Raw genomic sequence first — 27,253 nt, 5'->3', positions numbered from 1 at the left:
TCTAGTCGCCAGAAAGAGTTGTTCATTTCTTGGTATATAATTACTTACTGGTAATTCTTTTGCCATTTCTAGGCTCTATTGATAGAGCTTGCTACTGTGCATCTGCGTTCGTTTCTCTGAGAAACAAGTGAAGTTAGGCAGTTTGTACTGGTAATTCTTTTGCCATTTCTAGGCTCTATTGATAGAGCTTGCTAATGTGCGTCTGCGTTCGTTTCTCTGAGAAACAAGTGAAGTTAGGCAGTTTGTACTAAAAGGTGGAGTGGGTACGTTTGTTTCCCTGTCAAGAATTCTTTTGCAGAGCTGTTTGGACTTTGAATCCAGAAAGACTTCTCCAAATGCAGCAGTCTAGTGTCTGTTGGCTCGTAATGGGAATAATCATGATCTAACAATGCTGTGTAGTTTTCAGGTAACAAGTGAGGATAGTATTGCCTGCTTGCCACACTTCCTGCGGGGTCGGGGCTGGTCTTTCAAACTCATTTCTTCAGATCCCACCTGTATGGATCAGGAAAAAATGCAAGTTTTTTAAGTTGGTTGCCCATTCTGTTAACTTAGTGTCAGACTGTCCGCTTTGCCAATGTGTATGTGTTCACAATGGTTTTATATTTTAAAGAATCAGAATCATTTCACCGTAAGCTGGTTATTTTCCAATAAAATTTGTTCACTGGAACATAAAGGCATAGCGAGTTAGATGGGTCTCTAGCCTTAGGCAACATGTCCTGGCTTTTCTGGCAACAGAGGTAAGAATACAGCTAAAATCTCTTGGAAGTCAGCAGAAGTCACTCTCAGGTCTGGGCTTTAAAACCTTCCCTCTTTCCACCCAATAAAAAGGTAATGTTTGACCTAGCAGAGGCATCAGGTCCTAAGGGACAGCAGAGCGATGACTTGAAAGACAGTTGTCCCCTCAGAGCTGGATTAATCACAGTGCATCTGTCCCGTGTGACATGAATAACTGTCTTTAGGCTAATTCATTGTCGAACCTCTGTTAAAGCAACTTAATTTTACAAACCAAATACGGCTTTGTTTTCTTAAATTAGGTAGCAGTGTGGACAGTCGCTTTATTGATCTGAAACTGCTTTTAAGGAAAGATGATTCCAAATGAGCGTCTTTCCTTAGTGTATGTTCTACTGTGTTCCATTCTGGACAGAACACAGAGTAGGAGCTCATTACAAGGTAGAAACAAATGCACGGACCGTCCAAACGTCCTAGGCAGTTGTAATCCGGATGTTTCAAAGTACTGGCTCCTTTTGGTAGAGTTGATCTTAACAATAAGTGGATCACAAACTCCTTTGAGAATGTGTTAGAAAATATTCCTGTGGATATAGACATTTCATGAGGCTGTGTTCCCATGTTTCCTCTGTTTCATGTTTCCTCTGAGGCTCATTCCAGGAACTCCCAGGGCTCCATGGACTCGTGTCAGTAATTTGGAGTCTAGGACTTCAGGGTCTGAGATCAAGACATCCAAAATGTAAGAGAGGAAAGGAGACATATTACATAAAGAACAAATTGAACAAGAATAATTTGTCACTCTTTATTCACTGTGGGCAGTAGACCTATATATTCTTGAGAAGTTAGATGAGGTCTTAACAGTTTGTGAGTAAGAATGCAAGATAAATAGCCCAATTTGAAAACTTCTGATTCTCAGAGGCCTGAATGACCAAACTGACTCAATCTCAGATTATTTGGGAGTGAATAAAAACAATAAGGAGTTTATTTTCAGCCCGATTCAGAGAGTAGTCCATGAATTTTTCTTTAGGCCTATCGACCCTGTATCTCATCATCAGTCTCGGTAAATACACTGACAACTTCTAGGTATGTAGTAGTCTATGTCATTGAGCAAATCATAGATTAAGTTTACAAGTTCCCAATATCCCCTCAGAGATAAAACAAAACAAAACAAAACAAAAAACAAACTGGAAACATTATACAGAACAATGCTTAGTCTTTGGGTTTGTGTCGTCTTTGGTCATGTCACTTAACCTCTCTGTGTTTCTGTTTCCCCATTTGTAAAATGAGGATAACAGTAATATCTACCTTATGGGTTTGGGGTGAATAAAATCAAATATTTGGTACTAAGCTTTTTGCCTAGTGCATGGCACATTGTAAATAAAGCCTTTATGTCTTCTCTTTCATTATGATTGCTCTCACTTTTATCATTATTCCTCATGAATTAGAGACCCAGTTAAAAAGATGAGGACTTTTAAACCATGAAGACATAATCTTGAAGTCCCCAACTGGCATTTTCTATCTTTGTGGTCTTTGGCAAATCACTAAGTGCTTCCATCTGTAATGCAGAAGCAGCTTCATATTTTTGTGAGGATTGAGTGAGACAACTCAGGGTAAATAATATGATTATAGTATGTGTTCAACAGATATGCATTACATATATTCATGTGAAATTGTCAGTATATGAATGCAAGTTCTGTGGATGCAATCATAAAAAGTTGCAGGTAATTTAAGGAAGAAAAAAATCTCTTGAAAGAGATGTTCTCTGACCACTCTGAAGAAACCCCTGGGTCCTCAGGCCTTTCTCTTCTATCCCTTTCCCTGGTTTCTTGGATAGTAGATCCACTAAATTCAGCTGGGAGGGTGCTGGCATCAATCAGACATGATGGCCCAACAGAAAAAGTAACAATGTGGGGACTCTTGGGACCCAGAGAAGAGGCAAAATCCTGAGCTCTGAAGTGTCCCATATGTCTGGGTTGCTGTTTAGTATCTGTACCCTGAGTTTCCATTGAGTTCCATTTACGGCATCTAACTGTTCTATGTGTTCTCACTTCAGTGATGTCACAGCAGATTGTCCATGACCTCCTCCCTGAAAGTATTTTCTTGACTTCTGTGACCCTACCCTCCTAGTTCTCTTTCTCACCATTTAGAATCTTTGGCTGCCTTCTTTCTAAAGTTTCGAGTGCTTCTTTATTCTTTCTCCATAGGTAAAAGGCAGTTTCAGCGTGTGCCAACAACAGTAAAGTTTCTATTTCCAAACTCTCCAAAAATTCCATGTTCAGTCCCCAAGTTGTTCTGATTTCCAGACTCACACGTACAACAACGCACTTGACCTCCAGTGGAACGCTTAAAGGTTTTTAAAAATTGTCATGTCCCAGTCTCTGAAACCTCATCCTGTCCCATAACTCTGCATCATTCACCGAGGAAGTGCAGCAGCGCTGTCAGGTGTGGGTCAGCACACGGCCTGGAGACGCAGTCTGGTTCTAACCCCAGCCCCACACCTTGCTCATCCCTAGTCAACTAGGAGAGAATAGTTGGGTCTTGATACTGTGGGTGGTGAGAGGACTAAGTGACCTACCCTTTGCAAAGAGGTTGCTACAGTCTCTTAAACACACGGAACGTGCTCGGTCAATGTCAGCTCCGTGTTTCTTCACCCACGAGACCCTGTTCATCGGTACCTTCTTTAGACTTTCTCCTCCCATGACACCTGTAATAATGTCACCAGTGTTATTGCATTAACCTCTCCCTCCCTCCTTCTGCTTGTTTTTACCTTTAATCCCTTAAATCCCATTTTCCACACAGCAGCTTGGGTGCTTTCAAATTCTAAGAGTTTCTCAGGGCACAATACAACTGGCTGCCCTCACTGGCCCACAAGGTCGGAAATGCTAGGCATCTGTTGAACCCCTGGCCCTGTCTCTTACACTTTGTCTTTGCTTCCTAGTCCCCCAGCTCACAACACTTCCATCCTTGAGCACACACTCCTTCCTACCCTGGGGCTTTATTGGGCTGACAGGGAGGTGGGGTGGGGCTTGATCCCAGGAACCCATGGTCCTGACTTGATACTAAGGCAGGCGCTTGACCAATTGAGCCATCTGGGTGCACCTGATTTTTCTTTCCTCCTATTCCATAACAGAACCCTCCACGCTGGAAGGGGCTTTGGTTAGCTCGTTATTCAAGTATTAGATGTTCTCAAAGCATAGCAGCTAGAAGCAGAATTTATATCTTTGGGAACTTGGTGGCTCAGTTTGTAAAGTGTCTGTCTTCAGCTCAGGTCAGGGTCCCAGGGTCCTAGGAGAGAGTCCCACATCAGGCTCCCTGCTCAGTGGGGAGTGCCTGTTGCTCCCCCAGCTTGTGCTCTGTCTCTGACAAATACACAAATAAAAAAGCCAAGTGCCCAGATATGCCCCAGAGCTAATGAAACAAAAACCCTGGGAGTGGGGCTAGCAAGCTGTCCTCTAACAAGCCTCCAGGGGATTTCGAATGCACACTCAAGGTTAGAAGTGCTGCTCTGTAAACTCAGGACATAATTCCCTGTTGGACCTGGAGTATGAATGAGCCAGATGGAGGCTCTTTCTGCCTAGAAGGCCTTTGTACCAGGCTTTGCCATTTCCCCTCCTTCACCCTGACACAGCCTCAGTTTTGTTCTGGTCTCCCCCCTTCGTTGCCTTGTGCCACAGGGAAGGCAGAGTTTCTCCCTGTTCTCAGGGATCAGGTCCTGATTCAGCCACAGTAGTCCTGATGGTCCCAGGCTCTTAGTAATGACTGGTTTGGGGCTGGGAATATGGCCAGTTCTTTGTGACTGTGAGAGTCTTTAATGGTGCAGATCAGCTTCCCCAATAACGTTTTGATTGAACTGAAAAGTGAGTTGATTAAAGAACAAGAACAATAACTGTGGTGTGAGTGTGTGTGTGTGTGTGTGTGTGTGTTGGGGACAAAGTTGCAATCGGGGGCATTTCAGGAAGAGAACATTTGCAAAGGCCTGGAGGCTGGAGAGGTCTCAGGGAATTCCAAAACGTGGGGAAAAGCAAGAAATGAAAATAAAACATAAATGACATGAAATCAAAACAAAAAACCAAACCTGAAACATCAGAGAAACAGGAGGAAGAGAATTCTCTGAGGTGTGGTTTGAGTTTTCACCTACGGGAACCCAATCTGATTTACAGAGCTGGATTTCCGGTTTCATGCAGTAGGGGGATCCCTGAAAGGCAGAGGGAATCAGACAGGATCCAGTATGCTTTCGTACACGACTCTCCCTGTGGAATGAAACATCGATTCTCCAGGGACAGAGGACTTTTAGTATCATCTCACACTGAAATCAAGATGGTCAGAAAAAGTTGAGGGGCAGCTGTAATTTAGCAACTGAAAACAAACTCTCATGTTTCTTTGTGCTTATTTTGCTCTTCTTGAGAGAACAGAGGGAGATGGGACAGTGGGGTTGGGAAGACTGGCTGGGAGTGTCTGGAGGACGGTTGGCTCTTCTTGGACGCATTCGGGATTTCCACTTACAGGTGTGGTGCAAGCAAGCCAGTCTTTCTCACCTAACTTCCAGAAGGAAGCCTCTAGGTCACGGTGCCTGGAAAATGAGGGAAGGAGACAAATCCTGCTTTTAACTTTCAGGGTTTAGCATCTTTGGCATCAAGTGATCACAAACAGCAGCCTTCCAGACCTTGGTGTCCAGCATTAGTATGTTAAAATGCATGGCCCGAGTCCACATCTGCTCTCCAGGCTCTGACCGGCCCGGGTGGGTCCCTGTCTCCTTTGCCACACACAGCTGCTCAGCGAGCCGGGTGGGCGAGACTGCAGACAGGACCGGTGGAGGGCTTGGAAGGAAGCTCGCACAGAAAAGGACGGACTGGGAGCTGCTGAGCCACCCAGCCCTTAGTCCGGGACTGCACTGGAGGGTGTTGGTCTGGGAGGACACTGGGAGATCATCTGGGAGCCAGAGAGGAGAGTAGGGGTGAATGGATTCTTCTCCAGGACACTCTGAAGAAGTCAAATGTAATGACGATCGCCTATTCACAGCAGCTTCAGAAGGAAAGCGGTAAAGCACAATGAACAACTGGTAAGAACCTTAGAGTCCTTCCTGGAGAGCTGCAGCCCCCGAACACACATTTTAAAGTCCTGGACCAGACGCTCAGGCAGGACTCGGAAAGGCCGGGAAGCCGGCGGGGGAGGGGGAGGGGACGGTCCGAGTCGCAGAGTCTTACAGACTCCCTGGGGCGCGAGCCTGGAGCCACCGGAACAGGAAGTCCCGCCTTCTGGCGGCGGGCTTTTCGAATTTCACTCAGGCTGCGGAGACCCTGTGGGGTGACCCTTGAGAAAAGGCGGAGTCCGCGCCCGCGCAGTGGTGGGAAGGTGGCCGTGAGGTGCACGGGCTGGGGGAGTGAGCGCTGGCCTCTTCGGCGCGCTTTCGCTTCCGCGGCCGGGCACCCTGTTCACACAGGGGACGCCGGTCAGGACCACACGGGATGGTGTCCCAAGTGTCCCCATTAACCTACGAGACCCCAATCTGAGGCCAGAAAGATTGGTAGTGCGCAGCTCTGCCTGTGAAAACATGTGGCTCTGAAAAGAGCCTTTGGGGTTGGAGGACAGGACGCTTACTTGTCAAGCTCACTTGGAGCTGGTGTACTTGGTGACGGCCTTGGTGCCCTCGGACACGGCGTGCTTGGCCAGCTCCCCGGGCAGCAGCAGGCGCACGGCCGTCTGGATCTCCCTGGACGTGATGGTCGAGCGCTTGTTGTAGTGCGCCAGGCGGGACGCCTCGCCCGCGATGCGCTCGAAGATGTCGTTGACGAACGAGTTCATGATGCCCATGGCCTTGGACGAGATGCCGGTGTCGGGGTGCACCTGCTTCAGCACCTTGTACACGTACACCGAGTAGCTCTCCTTGCGGCTGCGCTTGCGCTTCTTGCCGTCCTTCTTCTGCGCCTTGGTCACCGCCTTCTTGGAGCCCTTCTTTGGGGCCGGCGCGGATTTGGCGGGTTCAGGCATGATGCGTCCCTTTCCTCTTGCAGAAGAGAAAACGGAGCCCGAGCCAGGATCCTGCCTATTTGTAGGCAGTGGTATGCAAATGAGGGATGCGTTTTACGATCGTTGATTCGTCGGCTCGTAGTGCGGCTGCAGGCTAATGATTGGCTCCAGTTCTTCTCTCCATTGGTCCTATCCTAAGAGCAGTTATTCCCCATTCAGGGCGATTTCTTCAGTTAACCTTGTAACAAGTTCAGATTACTTTATTAACATTTCATATTACTTTTTAAATTAGTTTAAGAAACTAGATGTTACTTTCTTTCGTGTTTCGAATTGCCAAAGAGGCAAAGCTCAGGTCTAGGTCACGCCTCTGATTTGCAAGTCCTGGCACAGCTGCTGGGAAAGCTGTTATCTTTACATTTGAATCTGGGTTTTGACCTGTGAGAGAGATGGTAAAGAGGCTGTCAGCCCAATAAGAAACTCTCTAGACACACTGTTCATCAGAGAAGTTCTGAATTGAGGGAAAATGACCAACGCCTTGAGTACTGCTTGCTCAGTGATGGAGCAGGAGCTGTCCTAAGACCGGAGTGACCTCAGATAGACCCCCTGAGCTAGATCCTGATGAAGCTCAGGCTACTGGATAACCAGTAGCTTGAGGCTACTGGATAACCACACGCCTTACCGTTGGGCAGCGAGTTCTCTACTTGAAGCCCTCAGCTCCCCATTTAAGACAGTTATTTAAAAAAAAAAAAAAAAACAAAAAAAAACTTTATTCATGGGGTAGGGGTAACAGAGCACAAGCAGGGGGAGATATTTAAGAGTTAAATAATAAAGAGACTATTTAGAATATTGTGAGCAGGGTTAAGGGATACCACCAAGGAATGATGGAGGACGCTGGGCTGTTACTCCTAGTTCAGAAGAGGCAAGAAAAGAGCAGGCTTTGAAGAGAGGGGTGAGTATAGGACAGAGCTGACCAACAGGAGCTCAGATGCTTAACCAACTGAGCCACCCAGAAACCTTGGGTTTTCTTAATTATAGCCTGATACACTCACTTCATTTGCTGGGCTGGATTCTGGAATAGTCTCATTTCCCATTGATCCTTGGTCTCCAGTTAATTTAATCTGCCCCCCTTTCCCGCCCCATACTGACTGGCTACTCACATTTTGGTCACTGAACCACCATCAGCAAATCACGAGGGAGCTCTACCCCAGAGCTAAAAATCAGATTGAATTTTAACCAAATCCTCAGGTAATGTGGGTGCACAGTACAGAGAGGGAAGCACTATTCTAGGGAGCTGTCCATACAGTTGCTTGTATCTTCACCCACGTGGAGTGCCCCTTAAAAAGAGGGCATAAACGACCATATATTATTACTAGATTCCCTTTTCTTTCCTACATTAAAAACAAAACAAAACAAAACAAAACAAAACTCACCCTTTTCAATTCTTTGTCTAGGATCACTTGTTATCTCAGCTTTGCCATTAATTTTATTTGTTAGCTTAAATTAGCTTTATGAGTGATGGATAAATGGAAGGAAGGCAGGCAGGGACAATAGGCCCCCCGCCCAAAGAGGAAACAACGCTTGAAAGGGTTTTATACCACCTTAGAAGGAACCCTCCACCTTTTTCTGTAAGAAAGATAGGTGAGAAAAATCTTATTGGATTACAGGCACAGGAAGGGCTAATCAGATTGAAGCAGCCCAGCAACCACCCCATAAAACCCCTAGACTTAGAAACTCTGGGGCAACCACTTCGGAGTCTCCTCCCACCTTGAGAGCTGCTTTGCTGTCACTCAATAAACTGTGCTTTGCTGCCCACCAGTCTGTCTGGTCTACCTCTCATTCTTCAGAGTGGTATGACCAAGGACCGTGGGCACTATCGGAGAAAAAAATCCTGTAACACTAATACTACCTCTTTATTCATTTACCATTTGAAAATTTAATATATTTTTCATTATGGGTAAAGTTGAAAGCCATAGACTAGAGCCAACACTGTAGAGCCCATTTTAGGAGTGATGATTTTCTCTAACTTTACTCAAAAATTTCTTCCCATAAGATTGCACTCAGAAAAGGGAATTTCTTTTTGCAAATATGTGATCATTTTTAACACACTGCCTGGAAACACAAGACCTTTGTGGTCTGATTTATTTCCAATTTGGGACAAATATGAAGGGTAACATAAGAGCAACAGGTCAATAGCTCCAGACAATTTGCCCCACAAGTGTAACCATTGGGTTTATAGGATTTAAATCATGGGTCTAAATCACCAAGCCACTAAATTAAATGTGTGAACCTGAAACAGATAAACTTGGCTTCTATGATATTGAAAAGTAGTGAGGACTGACCCGAACTGCTGTCTTTATTCCATGCCTACATGAATTTAGTGAACACAAGCTATATATGCAAACAAAATAATCCAAGAGTTGTGTTAAAATGATCATGATTTTGTAAGGAAAGACTTTTGGGGAAAGGATTACTGACGGGCTGAAAGGGGCTATTGCAATACAGAAATTGTAACCATTGATTGCATCAGATCTGCAAGCTTCTACAAGGTTAGGCAAAAGGGGTTTTGTTGAGGGAAGAGTAAACAAGTCTAGAAAGAACCTGAGTATAGGAAGGTGGGTGGGGGGGAAAAGAAAGTGCCTTGATCAGAAAGCAAATCAGAAAATCTTTTACCCTGAGGCCAGCCAGTTCTGAGGAGGGACCCTTAGGAGGCTGAGGGCAAGTCAAAGCCCAGGGGTCTGGGGAGTGGGGAAAATATAACAGAAGTTTGGTGGACAAGCATATTGTTCTGATTAGTGAATGGGGACAAGTGGTTCAGCTAATTGTTTATGAGGCAAAGAATGGGAATTGGAGGGTCTTGTCTGGCCTTGTCATAGGTAAACAAAATTTCATCCTTGAGTGTATCTAAGTCATAAGGGGAAAATAAGATTCCTCGTTTTTGGAGCACAAATGTTGAGGGGTATTCCTCTAATCATTGCTGTTTTCCAGGATCAAAGTGTCACATAAAGATCAATATTGTCAGTTACAATCAATGACATCTCATTTCAATCTTGTTGGTCTGTTATTTTAAAAAGTTCAAAATGTAAAAATATTAGACACATTTGGTTTTAATGTAATCTGAAATGAGATTACTGAAATATAATAATTATGATAGAAATACAAGTTGGATAACATAAAAATTGTCCCCATAGAGCTCCTGAATCTCAATTGTTCTAAACCCCTCTAAGCAGTGAATATTTGATGATGAGGCATTACAAATCATTAATTTAAAAGCAAAGTCTATAAGTATGCTCTGGTGGGCTCATTATCTATAAAAATTGTCTCCAGATCCAAGAACAGTGATTTTTTTTTTAGGTTTACATAAAATGTATCTCCAAAGTTATGGTAGATATTAGCTTCCATATAATATTTTTTATTTATTTTGCTCTATGATTGTGGTGTCATGAAAGTTTTACAAGTTTTTCTTTGCCTTTCTCAGAAAAGCATTATGCTAGAGTTCTGGAATACATACAATGTTTTATCATTTTGTGATGTTTACCACATTTTTATAATAAATTTTATAATAATGCACATTTTGTATTACACACAAAATGTGCATTAGAATGTCTTCCTCTTATTTGGGTCTGGAGAAAAAATCATGCATAGATTTAAACAATAATAATATAGAAAAAATAGGGATGAGGGGAACAGCAAGTATAGCAGTATTAATATTAAACAAATTTTAAGGCTCAACTATTAGTGGGGATAGAGAGGTACGTGTAAGGACTTTTGGTTCCAGTGTGGACAACAAGATATTCTGGAAAGCAATCTTGAAGCAAAATAGCCAAGGACTTGATAAATGGCAAACATACCCTAGCACATCATGGCCCAGATAACAAGAAACCAAGGAAAACTCCCCAGATCTCCCAGAACAATACATACCCAGGAGCTGAAGCCTGACTAATAAACACATGAGATTGGGTTCCCTGGAGGCAAATATTAAGATACTGCACTTCTGTCAATTAATGGCAGCCTCTTGGGGAAAAGAGAGTTCTAGGCCTTTTAACTGAACTGGAGACACCTAGCACAGAACCAGGGCTCTTTGAGAAAACACAGGCGGACGGGCGTGGGGAGAATCTAGCAAAGATCCCTACAAAGAAAACCGGTTCCTCTCTGCAGGGGTCTGTGGAGGAGGTTAGAGGAAATTTGCCGCAAAGATCTAACCCAGACCTACTCAGGAGTCTAGAGTTTCTACCAAAGCTTCCTAAAATTAAAGTGCCGTGGGTTTGAGCGCCCTCTAGTGCCACCTGAAGGCAAACTTAAACCCCTTCAGGAGGAAGCATCTTGAACCCAAGTTTCTGTACATATAGATTTATTTTCTTATTCAGAAGTTGTTTTTTGAGCACCTATTATATATCAGGCACCCCCTAGGAATTTGGGGTGTCCAAATATAGACTCATAATAAATGTGACCTAATCTAGGAGGAAAACACTTTGAAGAGTCAGCCTTCCAAACAAAAAAAAAGGGCCTTAGATCCTCTCCTCTCCTTCAGCCAAAGAATTTCCTATATTGAAGTTATCAGAGACTATAAAATATTTACTGAAAGCTTAAGGAAATAAAAATGAAATAATACAGTCAAGGAGCAAGGGACAATCAAAACCAGGTGTATTAAAACAACAACAACAACATGAAACAGAACTTCTAAAACTGAAAAAGATCGATAGTCCATAATAATAAGATAAAAATCCACTGATAAGATGTAACCTTTAGGGCCTTGAGGCACTGATCACATAGCCACTGTGTCTGGCAGTAACTTCCAGAATCAGTAGAAGATCTTCAAATTTACAATTGTAGGGCAAGCTTTCAATATACAACTCTCAGAAATTCATATAATAACCAAGGAAAATGCTTATGGTTATAGAAGATTGAACAACAGGATGAACTAACTTCATCAATCTGTGATTCCTTCATTTAACACATAGAAAATCCCTGAATTTTTCAAAGTACACATTTAATAGCTTCAAATTTTCAACACTGGCTTCAGAAAAGGTAACAATACATAGCAAAATATCAGTTTCATATATCCTGCACTCTTTTGTCATAATCTAACTGAAGGGCAAAAGAAAGGACTTTTTAAAGATAGTAAAAATAAAACAATCTCATATGCTTGGAAACTAAAAGCATACTTCTAAATGTACATCGTTAAAGAAAGTAGGTAATAGAAATACCAATGAATAGACCTAACCAAGGAGGCAAAAGGCCTGTACTCTGAAAACCAAGAATTACTGAAGAAGGAAATGAAATATGACACACACAAATGGAAATACATTCCATGTTCATGGATTGGAGGAATTGCTATTGTTAAATCGTCCATACTACTCAAAGCAACCTACAGAGTTACTGTGATTCTTGACAAAGTACTATCAGTAGTTTTCACAGAACTAGGATAAATAGTCTTAAAATTTGTATGGAACCATAAAAGACCTCAAATAGCCAAAGCAATCTTGAGAAAGAAGAGTAAAGCTGGAAGTGTCAAAATCTCAGAGTTCAGGAAAAAACTACAAAACTATAATAATCAAAACAGTATGATCTTGGCACAAAAACAGATCAAAGGAACTGAATAAAGAGCACAGAAATAAACCAAACTTTTATGGCCAATTAATCTAAGAAAAGGAGGCAAGAATAGACAATGGGGAAATGACTCTTTCTCCAATAAATGGTGCTGGGAAAACTGGAGAGCTACATATGAAAGAACGAAAGTGGGCCACTTTTTATACAATATACCAAAATAAACTAAAAATGGATTACAGACCTAAGTGTGAGAACTGAAACCTTAAAGCTCGTAGAAGAAATCATATGCAGTAATCTCTTTGATAATCTGTTTGCCAAAGCAACATTTTTCTAGCCATATCTCTTGAGGCCAGGAAAACAAAAGCAAAAATAAACTCTTGGGACTACATGTAAATAAAAGTCTTTTACACAGAGAGGGTAACCAACAACAAAACAAAACCAATTAATCTAAGAAAAGGAGGCAAGAATATACAATGGGGATATGACTCTTTCTTCAATAAATGGTGCTGGGCAACCTGCTGAGTGGCAGAAGATACTTGCAAATGGTATGTCTGATAAATTGTTAATATCCACAAAATATAAAGACTTATACAACTCAACACCAATAATAAAAATAAGACTGAAAAATGGACAGGCGATGTGTATAGACATTTTCCAATGAAGGGACACAAATGACCAACAGGCATGTGAGAAGATGCTCAAATCCGTAATCATCAGGGAAATACAAAGAAACCAGAATGAGATACTGCCTTACACCTGTCAGAATGCCTAAAATAAAAAAAAGAAATAACCAGTGTTGAAGATATGGAGAAAAATGAACCCTCATGCTCTGTTGGTGGGAATGTAAATTGGTGCAGCCACTGTGAAAAACAGCATGGAGTTTCCTCAGAAACTTAAAAATAGAAATGCCATATGGTATAGCAATTTCACTACTGAGTATTTACCCAAGAAAACAAAAACAGTGACTAGAAAAGATACATACACCCTTATATTTATTTTAGCACCATTTACAATAGCAAAGATGCGGAAGCAGCATCTATGTATGCATAGAGGAGTGGATAGAGAAGATGTGGGTGTGTATATATGTGTGGAGTGTGTCCATATGTAGAATGTAATATTAGCCATAAAAAAGAATGAGGTCTTGCCATTTGTGACAATATGATAGATGGATGGACCTAGAGGGTATTACGCTAAGTGAAATAAGCCAGACAGAGAAAGGCAGATACCATATGATTTCACTTATATAAGACTCTGAACGACATAACCAATGAACAAACAATGAAACAAAAAAGCAGAAACAGACCCATAAATACAGAGAACAAACTGATGGTTGCCAGAGGGGAGAAAAATGGGGAGATGGGCAAAATGGCAAAGGGGAGGGGGAGGAACGGGTTTCCAGTTGTGGAATAGATTAATCAGGCAGCTGAAAGGTACAGCATAGGGAATATAGCCAATGGTATTGTAATGTAATAGCTTGTATGCTGACAGATGGTGGCTACACTTGTGGTAAATACAGCATAATGTATAGACTTGTCAAATCACTATGTTGTTAAAAAAGGTAAAAATAAAACAATATCAAATGCTTGGAAACTAAAAGCACACTTCTAAACACATGGATTAGAATGCATATCATGAGGGCAGCTATGTAATATTTTGAGATATATATGAATGGGAATAATATATATAAAACTGTTAAATATATTTGTAGTGGTATTAAAAGGGAAATATATAATATTAAATACATATGTTCAGGAACAAGAAACACTGAAGATACTTAAATTAGATATTCAACTAAAAAAGCTAGAATAAAAGTGGGAGTAGATTGAGAATTGGACTTAGAATCCTTAAAATCTGTTGTACTGTTGTGAATGATGTCTGGCTTTTTCATTTCAATTCCAGTTAGGCCATTGCTCATGTACAGAAAGGTCATGAATTGTTATGTGCTGCTTATATACCCACCAACCTTACTGAACTCTTATGAGATCTAAATATTTCTAAATTCCCATGGATTTTTACATTGACATATTATTTTTAATTTGTCAATTTTAAAATTTAAAAAGAAAAATTAATAGAAAAACTAGGGATGATCCGTAAACCAAACGCTTGTTCTTTGAAAAACCCAATAACAGACAAGCCTCTAGCAAAACTAATTAGGAAAAAAATTGTGCATATGGGGATGGGGGGCAGGGGTAGAGGGAAAGTTATGGGAATAAAGAAGAGAATGTCACTACCAAAACGAATGTCACCACCATGAGAATATTATGAATAAGTTTTACAAATGAAAAAAGAAAAGGATAGATTTTTGTATCCTTTTACATAGATAAAAGATTAACAGAAAAGGATAATTTTCAAGAAAAAATACTAAGTGATGAACAAGGTGAATAAGCAAATTATGATTATAAGGAAATAGGATGGGCAATTTAAAACAAAAATCTCTTCTACGCCCTTCAACTCAAGTGATGCCAAGCACAGTTGGGTTTGACAGGTTTAAGTGAAATTGAAGGAATCGATAATCCCAATTTTATAAAAGCTGTTTCAGTAGGAAATAGATCTCTTACCTTTTTTCTTCTGAAAATCTATAACCTATTATCAGAACTGAACAGGAACAATACAAAAAAAAAAGACAGAAAATCATAGTTTTGTCTTACTTCTGAACATATACTTTAAGAAAAGCTCCATTTAAAAAGCAAGCAAATGGAATCCAGGAAGTTGTATTATTTAACATATAGCAGTATATCATGCAGCTTATTCCAAGAGTGGAGAAAAGTTTAACATCATAAATCTGCCAGTGTAAGATATTAGTACTGTAAAACTGTGGTCATCTCCATAGATACTGAGAAATTATTTATTTACTAGAATAGAATAATTTTTTATCATACATGTTTTCAACAAACTAGAAAAGAGGGAGTAGATGTTTATTTTATATGGAGTAGCTAAAGTGAGCATAACATATAATGGCACAATTTTCAGATTCCTGAAAAGTTAAAAAAAAAAAAAAGACAAAAGTTCTGTGGTACTACCCCCATTCCACATGGCACCAAGGCCCAGATAGCACCATGAGACAAGAAGTATAAAAAGAATAGAGAAAAATTCAATAAGGAAAAACTGTTATCTTTAGTTTTTGAAAATAATGTCATTAAAGAAAGCCACAAGACTCTATAAACAATTTGATCTAATAGAGCACAATAGGCTTGATTAGTGGATATATGATCACCACATACAATTCATGGCTTTTGTATATATTAACAATACCCTTGTTGGAAACGAAGCAGGAAAACCAGACATCATTTCCACCAGTATTTCAGAGTCTAAGGAGTCTACGTCAAAGAAAAAAAATTCCAAATCTATATGAATAAACTATAAAATGTCCTTGAAGGACATAAAACAAGATTGATTTCATTTAAGAGTCAGGCATACACCGTACTATGTTTCTGTTTTGTGATGACGCCATATGCTAGGATGTTCATAAATTCCAGAATAAACTAAAGTTTTAATGTGAGGCCACAAAAGTGCACTGAAGTTTTGGTAACATTGTAAAATGCACATTCGTGAGCAAAAACAGTGAAGAAGATTCTAAGAAAGGGAAGAAAGAAAAAAGAGAAAGAAAAGAGGAAAAAAAAGTAAAGAATGGTAGGTTTTGACTTAGGACAGGCACTTTACGAGGGGCTAGGGTCATCTTAGGGATATAGCCTTGATCTGTTAAAACTATTTTAATATTTGTTCCAGTGTTTAAAAGTCAGGCTGAGAAGAGGTCTCAGAGTAGCCTGGCTAGAGTTTGGTCTAAACTTTACCTGTTGTGAATTGAATTAATTGCGAATGGAAGGTTACCAAGAGATGTCTTTAGTGTAGTGGGTTAGGGCAAGGACCCCGGGTCAAAATCAGAATCCCCCCTGCCACTTACTAACTGTATGACATGGGGTAAGTATAGTTTTAAGATTGAGATGACTCCATATACATGCGGGTAATTGGGATAATAATTCACAAGTGTATTATGAGGATTACACGATTCACATCTGGAAAGAACTGGGAAATGTATCTGCGTATTTGCAAACAACTACAAACGTGTTTTTAAGGTAAATAAAAATAACTGGGAAGGACAGTGTTACCCGCTCCTAAGGCTTCACTGTCTTTTGTGGAACGTAGGGACTTCTGACTTCTTGGACCTCTTCCTCCACTAAAATAATAACAATTAATAACATTGTTAGAATTACATAAAGGTTAATTTATTGACATTCTATATTAGAGCGTTTTGGTCAATGTCACAGTTTATATTTATCTTCTGACTTCGGAAGAAATTAACATTTTGATGTGCCTCAAAAAGTACCCTGGGGCTTGTGCCCACTGTGCCTAATGGATGGAGGACTGCGTGCACCTGACCATGAAATTAAAACAAAACAAAACAGAATTACCAAGTAGGGTATTATCCACACACACATACATATAAGCGCACACGAAATGCTTTAGAAATCTGCGGACCAGGAGTACCGGGTGTGCAAGCCCGCTGCTCCGCGGACATCCCGTGAGGGTCCCTCGGCCACTGCACAAGAGGGACGGGGCCGGCTCACCCACAGCCGGGCAGGAGGGACCCCGGGACACTGCTGTCCTGCTGCTCCGGCGGGACAGCACTGGGCTCGGCGCTCTTCTATGCGGACCGCCCAGTGTCCTGTGGCGAAGGTCCAGCCTCAGCTCTGCCAGCCCTGGTGACCAGCCTCTGCGCACCAGCAGGGGGCGCCGCGGGAACCCGCCCAGCCTAAGGCGACCAGAAACAGCCAGAAGACGCGCGACCCCACGGGGGAGCCGGAAGAACGTAATGTGACGTAAGGCTCGTTGTGGCAATGGGCGGGACGAGTGCGGAGAAACGGCCCAATGAGGGGACGGCGCGGAGGGCGTGGCCAGGAGACGGTGATAAGGGGGCGGGGCTTGCCGGGCCGCAGCACGTTTGCGCGGACGCGGAGGGTGACAGTGGCCTTGCCAGTAGGTAGGAATCTTCAGTTCCAGTTTACACCCGAGTGTGACTGCGTTGGTGTTTGGTACTAGTATTTCAAGGAAATCCCCTCTTCTGGTTGAAATCTCAGTTCTCTGGCGCGAGTCCCCGGACCGGCAGCACCAGCAGCACCTGGGTAATAGAGAAATCGGATCCTGCTAGAGATCTAGCGGGTCAGAATCCGGGAGGCGGGCCCCAGTAGTTTACAGACTACTTCAGGTGATTGGGTGCACGCTGGAGTTTGGGACTGCTTTGAAGTGTCGCGTTTCCCTTAGTTCCGATGCTGGGGGTGACTCCGCCAATGGCAGCTGAGCTAAACCAAGCCGTTTACCTTCCACAGGGCTTAGGTCTTACCCACTCCGACTTGGACGCCAGAGGATAAAGGGAAAAATAAATTGTATGTCTGGAAAGGCGAGATCTAGGAGAAGGATTGGACTCGACACTGAATGCAGAATTCTATGTCTCCAGATTTTATTACTCATAACATCTCGTCTACAGACGTGTGGCCCTCACTTAGACTTCTCCATCAAAGGTACTCGTGGTAAATAACGAATTCCCAGTCGCTGGGCCTGTAAGGAAGTAAATTCTATTTTTACAATAAAAACAAAAAAATAAAATGAAAAAGCCAAACACTGTTTGGGCTCCTCCACTTAGCTAAGGCTCTCCTGATGAGGCAATGTACAGCAAACCAGGATTGGATCTGGGCAGAATATTCACATTAACCAATCATTCTCAGGCAGATCACTTTTCATACTTCGTAACTTCTGTGAGCTGATTGCTTTACTGTTTGCATTCATTTTTTCTCTGCATTCATACATCTCCCCTAACTGAAGAAATAATGAGTTTGTTAGGTGTTTTTGCCATCAGCATTAACATTTGGTATACAAGACAGGTAGTTGTTTTTATGTGTGCTCATATAACTCTCTTTAAATGCTACCTACACTTTACTCATCGTTTGCATGATCAGATAATGAGTCACATCTTGTTTAGTCAAGAGATATTCCTGAACAAAATGATCTTTGTTCCAAAACTCCAACTATCTTTGTTGGGGATTTAACTACTTGGTATTCAAGTGGTTCAAAGGCTCATATTTTCCTTGAGTCTTTGACCTGAAGAGAATTGGCTACTCTAATTCTCATTTTTATTCAACGACAAGGAAAATGTAATAGTCACTAACAGTTGTTAAGTGATTACAAAATATCCATGCCTGATTTAAAGCTTTGCATGACTTACCTCAATCCTTAAAATAATTCTAAGGTATAATATGATACTCTTTTTTTCTTATATAAATGGGGAAAGTGAGACTTAGAAACGGGGTCACTCATTCTGCTGAGCCATTGCAACAACTCAGCTCTGGCCTCTCTCTTGTTACAGATGCATGTGTCCTTTAGTTATGATAGCTGCAAATCATCATTGAGAGCCAACCATGTGTCTGGAACAGCTTTAGACCTTAGGGAGTCAGCAGCATAAAATCTAACCCTATCCAGTGGAGCTTACAGTCTAGAGAATGGGAGGAAATAATACTCAAATTCATATCAGTTTTGCTAAGTGTAATGAAGAAGAATGAACAGAATAAATTAAGAATGGGATAGAAGGGCACTGTCTTACTTGTGCTGGTCAGAGAGTGTCTCCCAGATGTGGTAGCGTTGTAATCCACCCACTCACCCCAACACCCGAGAAATGTGGGGAGTATTTCGTGTCTAACAGGTGGTACACCCAGATGAAGCATCCCAAACATGACAAGGTCTATCCCCTCATCTCGCTCTTTTCCCTTTCAGCTTTCTCTGACTAGCATTCTCTGGCTTCTCTTGGGTCTTCAGGCTCTGTCTCTCCTTTCATAGTAGCCATTTGCTTCTGTTTTTTTCTGAGTCTCTCTCCATTTCTCTCACCTTTATTCTTCCCCCTATGCTCCCTTGTCTTTCCTAAAAAGTAGCCATAACTTGGTTGTGAGACATACTGTTTTGTACTTACGAAACACAGCTTAACCATCATGGTTGAACTTTTAGACAAAATTCTAAAATGTTAGTCCTTCACTTTTCCACAATTCCTGTTCCCTATCCATGGTAGCAGGTGTCACGGTTATGAAAGGAAAAGTCACTTAAATGCTGCTGTTCAAGTAAAGCAAAGAGAGCTTTTTCGCTGTGTAGCGCCACTCGCCCACGCCAGCAAAATGAAGGGCAGGAACTCAGAACTTTCCCCAACAGGATCTCTACTTCTCAGTTTTCTTTCCTGCAGCCAGGGTTTGGAAGGCAGTTGAGAGTATAAGTCAAGGAGGAGACTGCTGAAGCCGTTCATCTGAATAAAGTACAAAAAACAGCCTTCAGTAAGAACACTCCGTATAAAACTTTTGGGTTCACAGTCGATCTAAATAGCCAAAACTATGGGACAGAACCATCAAAAAAGCAGATCGTTGGAGAATTCAAGTTATGGTCAATGACAGCTCTCTAACTCATAAAAATGTGGATTTTCTTAGGACTATGTGTGTTTAAAGCAGTAATGTTATTTAAAGGAAGGTGTGGCCTTTGCCCTTTGCTGGGAGGTGATGTCTGGGCCCTTGGAGTGTCCTGCAGGATAAGAGTATCTGTTTAGGAAGAGGTCTTGGGCTGCATGAGAGAGTGTAATAATGTCCTTTGTGTTGGGAGCTTTGGGCCATGTGGCGTTGGGACTATCTGCAGAGGGACTGCGGGCTAAAAGATTGTGCATGTGGACAGTCAACAGTCAACCATGTTTATATGATAAAGGCCTGTGGTTGGCAGTATGTATTGTGTTGTTGTAATGTTGTGTTGCAGGAGACATTAACACTCCCCATAACCACAAAGGAAAAGGATTACTAGAAGCTCTGAGTTGGGACCCCTTAGAGACTCTGTTCATGTGCCTCTTACCTTGGCTTATAAAAACAAACAAACAAACAAACAAAAAGCCTTTTAAATTTAATTTAATTAACATATTATGTATTACTAGTTTCTGAGGTAGAATTTAGTGATTCATCAGTTGCATAGAACACCCAATGCTCATTCCATCAAATGGCTGCCATAATGCCCGTCACCCAGTCACCAAATCCCTCACCCATCGTACTCCAGCAACCCGCACTTCCTTTCCTAGAGTTGAGTCTTTTATGGTCTGTCTCCCTCTCTGTTTTCATCTTATTTTATTTTTTTCTTCTCTTCCTCTATGTTCTGTTTCTTAAAATTCCACATAGGAGTATAATTGGCTTGTTTTTAATCAGTATCCTTTTGATATTATAAACCCCAACCTTGACTATAATAACTTTTAGTGAATTCTGTGAGCCATCTGTGAGAATTACCAAATAGGAGGATGGTTTTGGATGTCAGACATGAGGGTAGTCTAATGGGACTGTTCCTTAACTTTGCACTATATCACAACGATATTAGTATTACTATATTCTGTTTATTACTTACATATTTGGATGAATATTTTGCCTTAATTTAATGATTTTTGTAGTTTCCATATGAACCCACTTCTTTTCACCTGCCAGCACATTTCCACAGGGTGATAAATACTTTTTTAGGTCTTAGTGGCTTATGAGTTTAAAAAAAAAAGCAAGCAATTAGCTATAAGTTTCTTTGATGGTCTACAAACCTAAGGGCTCCAGAAGGTCAAGAACAACTTCATCTCTCTTTATATCTCTAGTGCCTGGCCCAGAGACATTCAATGACTACCTCTTGAATGACTGATTTATAAGAAATATTCTGAATCATTGCCATGGTACAATTGAATAGGGAATTTTGACATGTGTCAAGGATCTCCTTAAAGGTCTTCATGACTAAATTATGCTCTTTAATTTCTTCTTTTAAAACATCCTTTTGCTACCTCTTAATCTGTTACCTTGCACTTTGAACATGGTAGGTTATTTTTAAGTATGACTCATTCATCAATTCAAATTCTACCTTTGAAATATATTAATTTAGCTTTAACTTGTTCAACTGCAAATTTTATTAATTTATATTTTTCCATATTATTAATTTCTTTTATTTTCATAAGCCAAAGTATTTTCTAGGGCTGTTCCTTTCTATTGTATTCATTTTCACTTTTGTTTTTTTTCTCACACCTGTCAGTTTTGTTGGACATTCCTACAAGCATCATGAATGGGAGATTTGCTGTACAGGTAGCTGGTTAGGAGTTCTCAGATGAATTCATTCAGTTAATCCAGTATTTTCTCTAAGTACCTGCAATGTGCTGGTTTTATACAACTGAACAGACCACTGTTTGATCCATTATAATCTCAGGAAAAGTCCCTCAGGACATCATGTGGGAGTTTGATTGGTTTTTGTCTCTGTGGATAATGGTCAGTGTAGTCTAATTTCCTGAAATAAAATTTGGCCTGGGAATGCAAGTATGGAGGAACACTAGGAAATCTACCTGTACTGCATTGTAGCAGGATAAAGGAGGAAAAGCACATGATTCCATCAAATGCAACAGTTCACACAGCATTACTAATAAGAACTCTTCAAATATATTTAGAAAGGAACTAATCAACACATACAGTTTACACGCTCACATTTGCATGCAGGCAAACAAGGTTTTCATAAGGCATGACCTACCAAAGCCACTTCCATGAGAAGGAAGACAAAGACAGTGATGTCTGCTAGCACACCTAACATGGCAAATAGTTTGTGATTTTAGCTAACGCAGTAACGTGATAAAAGTAATTAACAGAAATAGAGGAAAGAATATAAAACTTTTGATTTGCTAGAGATAGTATTATGTGTAAAGAAAATGAAAACAGGCCTTTAAATCATTAAATATTGATTAGAATTGATAAAATTTAGTAATCATAGATATAAGGTGCATGTAAGTAATCAATTTCTCAATCCCCCTACCCCCGAATTTATAACAGTTTTTCAGTCTGATGTCATGTGCCAGAAGCGATTAGAAAGCAGAACCTTGTGAACATCGGCCTTACATTTGTTGGGAGAATTTATGGGGCTTAGTTTACAGTGTAACAGCATATCCCCGCATTGGTTGTATGAGTTTCACTCTATTTCATTTTTCATTACATGCGTAATCCGCCAACTCTTAAAAAGTCTCAGCTATGATCTTTGAACATTCACACCAGTACCATTCTCTCTGGTTCTTTCTGGTACCCTGATTAGACATATAGTAACCAAATTTACTCCTAATTCCAGATCTTTTAAATTACTTTCACATTTTTCTCCCCACATTTTGGATCAATTCTGCTTACAGAGTCCATGTGAATTCTTCATCTGGGGTCAGTTGACTATTTGGCCTATCCAGCAAGCCTTCAATTTTAATTTTCTTATGATTAATATACAGATAGATTCATTTGTAGAATTTGTGTTTTTTCTTTCAAATCGTTTTGAAAAATTCTTTTTATTCTCAGTCCCTCAGCATATTTCAAACAGTCCTTTTTTAAAAAATATTTTTTAAAGATTTTGTTTATTTATTTGACAGAGAGAGATCACAAGTAGGCAGAGAGGCAGGCGGGGGGAGCAGGCTCCACACTGAGCAGAAAGCCTGACTCGGAGCTTAATCCCAGGACCCTGGGTTCATGACTTGAGCCGAAGGCAGAGTCTTAACCTACTTACTGAGCCACCCAGACGCCACCCCCCCCCACTTTTTAAAATATATTAAAGTAAGCAATCTGAAGTCCGTTTCTTTTTATTCCTTTTGTTTCCAATTGTGTGCTTCTCTTATTCTTGATCAGTGTCTTGTTGAATTGTGTGTTGATTTTGGTTTTGAAGTTGCTCCTGCATGCTCTTTGTTATCTTACCTGTGGGGATTTGTTGAGACCTCTACAGAGGATCTGTATTTGCATTTTCCAGGTGCTCAGGGGTGTAAATTGAACTTGGGATATTCCTAAATTAATTCTCAGGCTGGGTGTTCTGAATCCCTATGATTCTAATGGCAGAAACAAGTGAGTTGTAGTCCAAATTCTCGGTGGCAGAATCTACCTCGCTCAGCACCCAGACTCAGGGCACACTCTTGTTGCGATTCTCCATGGTGAGTGTGGGTATGGGCATGTGTGTGTGTTCCGGTTCATCCTACTGTGAGGATGTAACCACGAAAAATTTCTCATCAGTGTTCTTGGTGAACTCTGAACCATTGGTTGCTTTCCTCCTGGCCCTTCCTCTAGCTCCGCAGCTTCTTTCCCCAGATTTCTTTTCCCCACAATAATCCATTGCCCAGCAGCAGGAACCTTTTATGCCACAGGGCCTTGTGCAGCAGAAGCGACATCCTGCTAGGGAGGGCTTCCCTTCCTTTTCTCCCTCCTCAGTCCTTGCCTCCCATGGACAGGCGGAATGAGTCCAGGGTACTGAGAAGGGGCCCTTGGTCCTGGGGTAACTATTGCCCAGTCGGTCAGACACCTTATGGGAGTGAGTAGTGGGGCTTCTCTCTCCTGACCTGGAGAGCTTTACAGCTAAATGCTGCCAGAAGACTAAATGTTTAAACAGGACTTCCTAGGAGAGAACCTATAGTACGTGATGGGATTTGAAGGCCTAAGACAGGACAAGTTCCCTTTCCTGTCCCTCTGTGCCCTCGGATTACAGCACAGAGTCCCCCCACGCACACCACCCCCCACCTTGGCCCCACCAGCTGAATGGGAGCAATTGCAAAGGTCCCAGAAAAGCCTATGTAAGATTTCCGTGAAAACTCATATTTGTCTTCAGCTTTTTCCAGTATTACCGATCTATAAGCTAAAAAAAAAAGAAAAGTTCTGAGCAGAACAAAGTTTTCAAAGACTACCCTTTCTGCATCAGGTAAAAAGAGAGCCTTTCCAAGTCCTTGAACATCACAATTAATTTGGAGCTCTGAACACGGAAACAAAACCTCTACCCTTGGAATGGTATTTCCACTTAAAATTGATATTTAGTTTTGTGAAACTAAAGGAACAATGCCTGTACAGAACCGTTTTTGTTGTGAGCGCTTAATTTATGGTGGGTATTGTAACTAACCGGAAAACATACTTGCTACGGAGACTTGGAAATTCAAGTCCTAGCCAGATTTAAATTTAGGAGACATCCCGAGAATAGCTCCCGGAATAAGGATTACAGCTCATTTATTGAGAGCATGCGTGGCTCTGAAAAGAGCCTTTGGGGTTGATGACAGGACGCTTACTTGGCAAGCTCACTTGGAGCTGGTGTACTTGGTGACGGCCTTGGTGCCCTCGGACACGGCGTGCTTGGCCAGCTCCCCGGGCAGCAGCAGGCGCACGGCCGTCTGGATCTCCCTGGACGTGATGGTCGAGCGCTTGTTGTAGTGCGCCAGGCGGGACGCCTCGCCCGCGATGCGCTCGAAGATGTCGTTGACGAACGAGTTCATGATGCCCATGGCCTTGGACGAGATGCCGGTGTCGGGGTGCACCTGCTTCAGCACCTTGTACACGTACACCGAGTAGCTCTCCTTGCGGCTGCGCTTGCGCTTCTTGCCGTCCTTCTTCTGCGCCTTGGTCACCGCCTTCTTGGAGCCCTTCTTCGGGGCCGGAGCGGACTTGGTGGGCTCAGGCATCCTAGCGTCAAGTTAGAAGAATAGAACGAAGAGCTAGAAAAATAATCTGGAGCGCCAAAGCCCCGTTTATTTATAGATGCGGTATTCAAATGAGGTTAGCAAGATTTCGTTCCCGATTGGATTAATTTTAGTGTGTCGTCACAAATGCGAATGTAAAAGCTACTTTCAGGTCCGGCTTTTCATTGGCTGCTTTGTTACTTTGCTTCGACCCAATGAGAAGACCTAGAGTAGGCTGCCCAAAGCTACTATAAATAAGCCTGCGACGCTCTTGCATTGTGGATTTCACAGGGAACCAATGAAACTTTTTTGAATAGGTTAGCTTTCAGGTATTTTGGTATAGACAACTCCGTGCGGACAAATATGGCTTTCTACGTGGACTCTGGGCCCTGTACTGCGGGATAACTGGTGGCCCTGCTGAGGTCCTAGAAGGTACCGAGTTAATACTCACGCGGATACTCCTTAAGAAGCACGTATCTCTCCTGGCCGCCAACCTAATAGATTTACGAGCAGGAGCTCTGCAGTGTGCCGGGGAACACCTTTATGCTAATACTTTGCCTTTACTGAGGGGGGGGGGGGGGGAAGAAAGTGGCTACGAGAACTGTTCCAGATCAGTTTTCCTTCCCCGTACGGGCACTTCCCGTCTCGCAGTCCGTGTGCGCGAATTCATTTCCCAGCGGCGGAGAAAGGAAAGAGGCGGGAATTAATACTCGGCGCACCGTATAGGTATATCCGCGATCTTCTGTGGATCTACCAACTCCCCAAAACCATTCAGTTTCTCGAGGGGCCGCCGCCTGTGGCTGCACCTCGTTGTGGCGAGAACCACCTCCCTGCGCTGGAGGTGCCGCCCCTCCGCGGTGCGTCTGCCCTCCCGCCACGCCCCCTACTAGTGTGCAACAGCTCTTTTCCTGAGGTCTGGGGTGGCTCTGAAAAGAGCCTTTGGGTTGTGTTGAGATTCAAAGCAGTTGGCCAAAGAAACTTATTTCTTCTTAGCTGCCGCCTTCTTTGGCTTGGCTGCCTTGGGTTTGGCGGTCTTTGGCTTGGCCGCCTTAGGTTTCACCGCTTTGGCCTTTGCAGGGCTCTTGGGCGCCTTCTTGGGCTTGGCTGCTTTTGCTTTTTTCGGGCTCTTTGCTTTTTTGGCTCCTGCAGCCGCCGCGGGCTTCTTCGCCTTCTTTGGGGTCTTCTTGGCGCTCTTCTTGGGGGCGCTGGCCCCCGCGGCCTTCTTGGGCTTCTTGGCCGCCCCGGCCGCCTTCTTGGGCTTGGCCGCGCCCGCCTTCTTGGCCTTGGGCTTGGCCTCGCCGGAGGCCGCCTTCTTGTTGAGCTTGAAGGAGCCCGAGGCGCCGGTGCCCTTGGTCTGCACCAGGGTGCCCTTGCTCACCAGGCTCTTGAGGCCCAGCTTGATGCGGCTGTTGTTCTTCTCCACGTCGTAGCCGGCGGCCGCCAGCGCCTTCTTGAGCGCCGCCAGGGACACGCCGCTGCGCTCCTTGGACGCGGCGACGGCCTTGGTGATGAGCTCGGACACCGGGGGCCCGGACGCCTTGCGCTTGGCGGCACCGGCGGACTTGCGGGCCTTCTTCTTCACGGGCGTCTTCTCGGCGGGGGCCGGAGCGGCGGGCGCGGCGGGCGCAGTCTCGGACATGCTGAAGGCGGGCGCGGGGAGAGCAAGTCGAGCCGGAAGCAGAGGCACTGGCCGGGACTCGGGCCGCGCCGCTGCGCCCTCCCGTTTATATAGGGCGGAGCTGCGCGGTGATTGGTGCGCTGTCCAGCCCGCCTCGCTGGCAGCCGCAGAGTGTCCTCTCGGATCCCGAGTTGTGTTTGTTACACCTCAAAAAATGCCAAAAATATCAAAATTCTCTACATCGAATCGCCCGGTTTTTCTCACAAAATGATCCCCGAAGCCTCAGGCTTCACGCTGGTTTCAAATTATGAAGAAAGCACAAAGCTTTATGCCAAAAACTTGCAATATTTCCCGCCGTGCTCTTCAAATTTCAACTCAGAGAAACAAAACTTTCTATTTTCTTCGTAAATTATAAACCGATCTTTAAGTGTGGAGTTTTCTGACCTCTCAAATAGGATTCTCCAAGTGGTTAGCTTCCGATGTGTCCAAAAACCATGCCACTGGCACTAGGATTTTTATTACAAATCTGCGCTTAAGTGAGGGAAGTAACACAGGCTCCTCGGAGAGTCCTGCCTATTGAGCCGAGGGCATTTGAGTTCATCAAACTGGTTTAGTTTAACGCCAAGCAAATTATTGCCCATTTGGGGTTAGATTTTGGACCCCTGGGACATTAGTCTATGCACCCATGGTTTTATTTCTGTCTGCTGCATCTTGGTTTTTAAATAATTCTTTAGGATAATTCTTTTCCTTTCTGCTCCCAAGGGTTGGGGGCGGGGCTGTTGCTTCTCCTTTCCCTGGACAACTGCTCCATGAGTTTAGATACCTCGAATTCAGCATATTTGGGAAGGTAAGGGGATCCCAAAACATGGTCAGGGTATACAGATGGAAAAGGATTAATTTTCACACGACAGAGAGATGAAGTCCAT

At 42.8% G+C, this 27,253-nt stretch overlaps 3 protein-coding genes and 1 long non-coding RNA gene across 7 annotated transcripts; 1 reads left to right on the top strand and 3 right to left on the bottom strand.

Annotated features, from left to right (window-relative positions):
• Positions 1 to 5,101: 5,101 nt before the first annotated feature.
• Positions 5,102 to 6,744, bottom strand: LOC309865286 (histone H2B type 1-C/E/F/G/I). Of its 2 annotated transcripts, none has more exons than XM_082731546.1 (2): positions 6,325 to 6,744; positions 5,102 to 5,296 (listed from the first exon to the last, which is right to left on the bottom strand). In XM_082731546.1, the coding sequence occupies exon 1, from the start codon at positions 6,712 to 6,714 to the stop codon at positions 6,334 to 6,336; it is 381 nt and encodes a 126-aa protein (XP_082587672.1). In that variant the 5' UTR covers positions 6,715 to 6,744; the 3' UTR covers positions 5,102 to 5,296; positions 6,325 to 6,333. The 2 variants fall into 2 exon arrangements, with proteins under 2 accessions (XP_082587672.1, XP_082587673.1); XM_082731547.1 differs by having other exon boundaries at positions 5,102 to 6,154; positions 6,325 to 6,741.
• Positions 5,102 to 24,759, bottom strand: LOC309865288 (histone H2B type 1-M; the record flags this gene model as incomplete). 3 transcript variants are annotated; one of them, XM_082731550.1, is made up of 2 exons in its annotated part: positions 5,102 to 5,296; positions 24,323 to 24,712. In XM_082731550.1, one exon carries the CDS (start codon positions 24,710 to 24,712, stop codon positions 24,332 to 24,334), a length of 381 nt encoding a protein of 126 aa, XP_082587676.1. In that variant the 3' UTR covers positions 5,102 to 5,296; positions 24,323 to 24,331. The 3 variants fall into 3 exon arrangements, with proteins under 3 accessions (XP_082587676.1, XP_082587678.1, XP_082587677.1); XM_082731552.1 differs by lacking the exon at positions 5,102 to 5,296 and adding an exon at positions 5,682 to 6,154; XM_082731551.1 differs by lacking the exon at positions 5,102 to 5,296 and adding an exon at positions 17,674 to 17,793 and having other exon boundaries at positions 24,323 to 24,759.
• LOC309865303 lies at positions 17,075 to 17,854 on the top strand. The gene is made up of 2 exons (XR_014312017.1): positions 17,075 to 17,360; positions 17,565 to 17,854. It is a non-coding gene; the product is annotated as an uncharacterized lncRNA (long non-coding RNA).
• LOC309865264 (histone H1.4) lies at positions 22,624 to 26,414 on the bottom strand. Its single transcript, XM_082731524.1, has one exon. It carries the CDS (start codon positions 26,346 to 26,348, stop codon positions 25,689 to 25,691), a length of 660 nt encoding a protein of 219 aa, XP_082587650.1. The 5' UTR covers positions 26,349 to 26,414; the 3' UTR covers positions 22,624 to 25,688.
• Positions 26,415 to 27,253: the final 839 nt, after the last annotated feature.

This window comes from Mustela nivalis (assembly GCF_964662115.1).
Source record: "Mustela nivalis genome assembly, chromosome: 5".
Lineage (NCBI taxonomy): Eukaryota > Metazoa > Chordata > Mammalia > Carnivora > Mustelidae > Mustela > Mustela nivalis.
The sequence above is the reverse complement of the archived record's forward strand: the minus strand, read 5'-3'. Positions and strand labels throughout refer to the sequence as shown.

Bases quoted from the DNA above. Each gene is read 5' to 3' on its own strand.
- LOC309865286 (XM_082731546.1), bottom strand. From the start codon at position 6,714: ATGCCTGAACCCGCCAAATCCGCGCCGGCCCCAAAGAAGGGCTCCAAG.
- LOC309865264 (XM_082731524.1), bottom strand. From the start codon at position 26,348: ATGTCCGAGACTGCGCCCGCCGCGCCCGCCGCTCCGGCCCCCGCCGAG.